This window comes from Diceros bicornis, chromosome 18 (assembly GCF_020826845.1).
Source record: "Diceros bicornis minor isolate mBicDic1 chromosome 18, mDicBic1.mat.cur, whole genome shotgun sequence".
NCBI classification, from domain to species: domain Eukaryota; kingdom Metazoa; phylum Chordata; class Mammalia; order Perissodactyla; family Rhinocerotidae; genus Diceros; species Diceros bicornis.
This window is the reverse complement of record NC_080757.1, coordinates 40450777-40457613: the sequence shown is the minus strand read 5'-3', so window position 1 is coordinate 40457613 and position 6837 is coordinate 40450777. Positions and strand designations below refer to the sequence as shown.

At 39.4% G+C, this 6837-nt stretch overlaps 1 protein-coding gene across 1 annotated transcript; it reads left to right on the top strand.

Annotated features, from left to right (window-relative positions):
• Nucleotides 1-1515: 1515 nt before the first annotated feature.
• LOC131417459 (keratin, high-sulfur matrix protein, B2A-like) lies at nt 1516-1959 on the top strand. The gene has a single exon (XM_058560925.1). The coding sequence runs from the start codon at nt 1516-1518 to the stop codon at nt 1957-1959; it is 444 nt and encodes a 147-aa protein (XP_058416908.1).
• Nucleotides 1960-6837: the final 4878 nt, after the last annotated feature.

Here is a 6837-nt window from a genome sequence, read left to right as displayed (position 1 = left end):
CAACTTTACCATATTCTTTTATTACTTCTAAAAGTTTTCTGGTGGATTCTTTAGGGTTTTCTATATATAAAATCATGTCATCTGCAAAGAGTGACAGTTTCACTTCTTCCTTTGCAATTTGGATCCCTTTTATTTCTTTCTCTTGCCTTATTGCTCTGGCTAGGACTTCCAGTACTATGTTAAATAGGCGTGGTGACAGTGGGCATCCTTGTCTGGTTCCTGTTCTTAGAGGGATAGCTTTCAGTTTTTCACCATTGAGGATGATATTAGCTGTGGGTTTCTCATATACGGTCTTTATTATGTTGAGGTACTTTCCTTCTATCCCCATTTTATTCAGAGTTTTTATCCTAAATGGATGCTGTATCTTGTCAAATGCTTTCTCTGCATCTATTGAGATGATCATGTGATTTTTATTCTTCATTTTATTAATGTGGTGTATTACGTTGATTGATTTGCGAATGTTAAACCATCCCTGCATACCTGGAATAAATCCCACTTGATCATGGTGTATAATCTTTTTAACGTATTGTATGCGATTTGCTAGTACTTTGTTGAGGATTTTTGCATCGATGTTCATCAGTGATATTGGCCTGTAATTTTCTTTTTTTGTGTTGTCCTTGTCTGGTTTTGGTATCAGGGTAATGTCAGCTTCGTAGAATGAGTTAGGGAGCTTACCCCCCTCCTCAATTTTTTGGAAGAGTTTGAGAAGGATAGGTATTAAGTCTTCTTTGAATATTTGGTAGAATTCACCAGGGAAGCCGTCTGGTCCTGGACTTTTATTTTGAGGGAGATTTGTTATTACTGTTTCGATTAACCCTTCTTTTAAATCTGTGCTAACAAAATAGCCACAGTAAATTGGGACGAAACAGGTTTTGTTCCATATATCTTCCTGAGCAATAAGTGTTTCTTCAAGTCTGAATGTGTGAAGTTCAGGAGAGATCTTGCAATTGGAAAGATCCAATTGCTGGGAAGATCTATGAATTCCTATGAATATGGAGTTCAACAGAGTTTCTGTGTGGCTGACTGTAGAGACTATAATCTTATTAATCTAAAAAATATAAAGATAGCCTTACATGAATGACAATCTATGGTTAATAATTTTCTTCTGGGGACATGAATTTTGGTGAACATGACCCCAAAATCGCATCGTCTGGTGAGTGAGAGTCACTTTGTCAGGTGATGTGATGGTAAGTGCAGAATGGAGGCTGAGACTTGAGGGGAAATTACAGCATTGTTTGGAAACAAAGCATCAACATTTCTACCAAGAATGAACATATTTGGTGAGTATTAGCTGAGCAATAAGGAAAAATCAATTTGGAGATATATTTAAAATAACTCAGTATATGAACAATCAGAGAGTCCTGGAAAAGCTTGTTTAAAGAGTAACAAGATAAAAATGCTGTCTGCAACAAACACAGGAAATGGCCAAGGCCTATAAAAGGCCTGAGTGGAACAAGCAGCCCCAACTCAGAAACTCCTCCAAGCAACCCAGCTCTCAACCCAACTCCTGACACCATGGCCTGCTGCTCCACCAGCTTCTGTGGATTTCCCTGCTTCACCATCAGTGGAACCTGTGACTCCAGCTGCTGCCGGCCAAGCTCCTGCCAGACCAGCTGTTGCCAGCCAAGCTCCTGCCAGACCAGCTGCTGCCAGCCAAGCTTCTGCCAGACCAGCTGTGGCATCGGTGGTGGCATTGGTGGTGGCATTGGTGGTGGCCAGGAGGGTGGCTCCGGAGCTGTGAGCTACCGCACCAGGTGGTGCCGCCCTGACTGCCGAGTGGAGGGCACCTCCCTGCCCCCCTGCTGTGTGGTGAGCTGTACCCCCCCATCCTGCTGTGAGCTGCACCAGGCCCAGGCCTCCTGTTGCCGCCCATCCTACTGTGGACAGTCCTGCTGCCGCCCAGCCTGCTGCTGCCAGCCCACCTGCTGCCAGCCCACCTGCTGTGAGTCCACCTGTTGAAAACCTCCTTCTGATGGGAATCCTGAGAAAATGGCATTTCAAAACTAGTCCATGTGGAGTCCAATAAACTTCTGAGCTCCCATACCCATAACCCAGAGTGCAACCTCTTGTTACATGGCTACATAATTTCCTTAAGATGTAAATTAATTTATAATAGAAGACCAAAAATATTTCATAGATCTGAATATCAACAGAAGTCCTACAATCTGAAAAGGATGTGTAATACTTTACTATAAGTACCATCTGAAATATTTCAACAGCTCATTGGGTTCTGGATTTAATAAAATTTTTCATTTTTCAGTGATAAGTCATTGTTGGAGCTTTCTTTTCTTTGAAATTTGTTGACACTGGTGTACTAGGATTTTTCAAAATCTCAATAAATGTGACATGGCACTATGGTTTTTCTTTATTGTTGTACTTTTTCTTTCTTTCGAGGAAAATCAGCCGTGAGCTAACATCCATGCCAATCCTCCTCTTTTTGCTGAGGAAGACTGGCCCTGAGCTAACATCTATTGCCAATCCTCCTCCTTTCCCCCCCTGCTTTTTCTCCCCAAAGCCCCAGTAGATAGTTGTGTGTCATAGTTGCACATCCTTCTAGCTGCTGTATGTGGGACGTGGCCTCAGCATGGCCGGACAAACGGTGCGTCGGTATGCGGCCGTGATCCGAACCCAGGCTGCCAGTAGCAGAGCACGCGCACTTAACCACTAAGCCACGGGGCCGGCTCCATTATTGTATTTTTAACAATGGTCTTTAAAAGGTGGTTTTCCTTTGTTTTGCCATTTAATAGACTAATATTCTACAGCCAAAATATATGACTAAAAGAATATATCAGTATCTAGGAATTATTTCCCAAGGTCCTCAGATGTGAAAATGATGGGCTAGGTGTTCCAGAAGATCAGTTTTACAATAAGGAATTTTATATTGTTTAGCTTCTTGAGATGTTGCCAAATCCATCCATTTCATTCATATATGATTCTCTGTACAGTTCTTTCCATCATCAAGGGTATAAAAAGGGTAACACAATTAGAAAGACAGTAAACACAAAAATTTACAATAATACCATAAGATGTAAAGGTATCCTGAGTTCTAGTCCCTGTTTTGTAGAGAATTATCCATGAATTTCTGAGTAAGCCACTTCACCTGCCTGGGCACCTATTTCTAACCTGGAAAATGAGAGAATTGAGTTTTATTACTTACGATGTCCCTTCCACACATAGGATAGTAGGTCACTTCCTAAACAGTGACACATTGACAATTAGTCCCTTCAGATGCCTAAGGGGGAAAAATACTCAATGGTCAAATAATGTTGCATGTGTTATCACCAACTTGAAGTTTTATATAAAAAGCACATTAGAATGTTAAAGGAACTGAGATGTCCTACAATAAAGGAATCTCTGTAACCATCACTCCCCAACTCATTTAACCACGGAATCCTCTATTCATTTATTGCCAGCTAACATCCTGTAACACTAGTGTTCCTCCAAATATACTTTGGGAAATGATGAAAGGGAATGTCAACTGATGTTTCTATAATACCTATAATACCTATACAATTCTCTCATGTATTATGAAGTAGAAAATAAATGTCCATTACCGGATGGATTTAAATGAACATGATGCTGTTATACACTAACCCCATTCTTATTCTAATCTCCAGAGAGAGTTCTAGAATGAAGCAAGGATGAAATAAATGACGCATAATAGAGCTTCCATTCTAATGGATAAAATCTTTGGTCATAAAATCAAAGTGGTAAGCCAATGGCTGGAGGTAGAGGGGAATGGGGAATGATTACTTTAAGGTTACTAGGTGTTCTTCTGGGGTGATGAGAAAGTTTTGAAACTAGTGTGAGGTGTAGTGGTTGCATAACATCGTGAATACACTAAATGCCACTCAACTGTACACTTTAAAATGGTTAATTGTATGTTATGTGAATTTCACCTTAATTTTAAAAAAAATCAAAGGGGTGGGGTGTCCACTAGCACAACTTTACAAGAATTAGAAAAAAGCATCACCTTTGGATGGATACAGCCCAAGAAATACACAGCTTGTTGAGCCTACAGCTCTTTGTGTGAAGGATAAGGTTCTCCTTCCTTTGAGTGCACAGAGCCCCCCATCAGGGCACAGATTACACATTTGCACACAACACCTCTAAAACGTGGCCAACACTATTCCCCTCATATACCGCTCTCTTGTCTCCCACCAGGTTGGGAAGATTTAGGTTGGATGCATATCTTACTTAGAAGGGCCTCAGCTCAGAAGCACCAAACAGACCCAGGCTGGCATTCCGGAAAGAAGAGAAAGATCTTGTTACTTGGTTTAGGATGTTGGGAGTGTTTGTTCACTTGGTGCATCAACCATGTCTTATTTCTCAGGAATCTAAGTAAGGCAGATGCAACTGATTTTGAGAACTGGTAAAATGGAGTTTAAGGAATTGGAAGAACCCCCAAAACTTATAACTGGAAAAATGAAACCCTGACATCTTAGAGAAAAATAACTCAATACATTAGTATCTATAAACAGAAGGCAAAAATTCAAGAATAACAGACAAACACGTCCTCTCTTCTTGTGGTGCTGGAATGGTCTGGGCCCCTAACTTAAATGAAGTAATGAAAACCAAAAAGAATTGGCACCATAGAAAAAAAAATCTTTAAATGTAAAGGTACTGGTATTTTTTTTCCTAAAGAAGATCATGGATAGGGGTATCTAGCATTTAAACAGGATAGAAAATCTACAGGGGGAAAGTTCACAAATGATTATAACTTCTTACTCTGTTTGTATGAGAACCAATCAAGAAGAAGTGGATTTAAGTGGTAGTAGGAAAGAACTTTATTTTCTTGATTTATTTAGAGGAAGTAAAGGAACGTTCAGATTAGTCTTCATTCTGTAGCACAGGACTGGAATTCTCAAATTTTAAGCATCATACCTTATGTGATGATTAATTTTATGTATCAACTTGACTGGGCTGAGGGATGCTTAGATAGCTGGTAAAACATTATTTCTGGGTGTGTCTGTGCGGGTGCTTCCAGAAGAGACTAGCATTTGAAGCTGTGGGTTGTTTAAAGAAGATGAATCACCCTCGTCAATGCAAGTGGGCGTCAATCAATCCACTGAGGGCCTGAAGAAAACAAAAAAGGTGGAGGAAGGGCGAATTTGCTCCCTTGCTCGAGCTGGGACATCCGTCTTCTCCTGCCCTTAGAATTCAGTGCTCCTGGTGGGACTTCTCAGCCTCCATAACTGCGTGATCCGATCTATCATAATAAATCTATCTATCATCTATCTATCCATCCTATTGGTTCTGTTTCTCTGGAGAACCCTGACTAAAATAGTTTATTCTCAATAATTCTCTAAGGGCAACTAAAGACCAGAAATATGAGAATTGAGTTAAATTTTGCCCTGAAGGAGATGTTGAAAACAATGCCACGGTAGAAAAGCACAGAAATGGAAATCTGATATGCGACGCTACTATCTCCGGTGCCCTTATCAATGTGTACTTCAACTGCTCAAACATATGAACTTTTTGCAAGAGAGATAAATCTTTTTTGTACCAAAGGTTCTGCTGAATTTATATATGAATTTAGATACCTCCTGAGATTGTAGTAATGACAAATCCACGTATTTCGAACATCCAAGGTGGAAAAATTAGCTAATCAAAGATTTGCTTAAGGAGAAGAAGCAAAAAATTCACAAAGAGCCATACCTTTTAATTCACATTTGATGTGGGATTTGAAAATGTCTTGATTCTGACTTGGGAAGAGTTATGATCTAAACTCAAAGCTATTATTTCTGGAGAAGCAGAACTAACACTTGGTTCTGGTTCAAACCCCATGAGCAGCATTTTAACTTCCATTTGCCTGTAATAGAGTCCATGCTCCATGGAGGCCAGGTCGCCTCTCACTGCACCTAAACAAAAGCTTCACCATCACCCTCATCAATTGGCTCATTCGAATTACATAAATTTTCCAGCTAATTGGATGAGTTTCTAACATCTATAGTAAACTGCATACTGCAGATCTAACATACTACAGTATGCCATATACTCCAGTATTAATATATCAAGAATATGATTTTTATGCAGTTAATAACATTTATTCTCATCACAGGATAAAAAATTTTGTAACTATGTGTGGTGATGAATGTTAACTAAATTTACTGTGGTGATCATTTCACAGTATATACATATATAATATCATTATGTTGTACACCTAAAACTAATACAATGTTATATGTCAATTATATCTCAATTAAAAAAAATTAAATCTATAGAATATCCTAAAATCAAAGATTAGAAGAAGTCACAAGTCTTGTGGGTTAACTTTTTTGGCACTTGAGATTTTCTTGAAGTATGCTTATTATACAGTTTAAAAAATAAAATCTCTAGAGAAATCTCTAATAACCAGTGCTATTACTCACCCTCAGCTCTGCTTTTCTTCCCTTTACTCTCAAAAATGTATGAAAGAAGTAGGCAAATTTTCCCATCTGGCTTTCACCTTTCAATTTTCCCTAGAACAACTGCTTATGTGGAAAGGAGGGAATTGACTACAGCGGTTAAGAGTTTAGTGTGGAGTCAGATGGCATGGGTTCAAATTTCGGATGCAGCACTTCTCAGTGTGAACTTGGACAAATGACTTAAATCTGTTTGTGGCTCAGTTTCCTCACATGAATGATGGGACTAGCAATGATATCTACCCCACAGGATTGCCGTGAAAACTAAATGAATTGGTACAAGCAAAGTACTCAGAACCATTTGGGTACATAATAAACACTCCAAAAATGTTATCAGTGACAATTCATCCACATTTCCCAGCCCCAAAGAAAGCATCCCTTTCTGGCCAGCTGAATCACTTTGCTTCACGGGCAAAGTGAGGATGGGAAAGGT

What these genes read in the sequence shown, in the direction of transcription:
- LOC131417459 (XM_058560925.1), top strand. Translation starts at nt 1,516, where the DNA reads ATGGCCTGCTGCTCCACCAGCTTCTGTGGATTTCCCTGCTTCACCATC.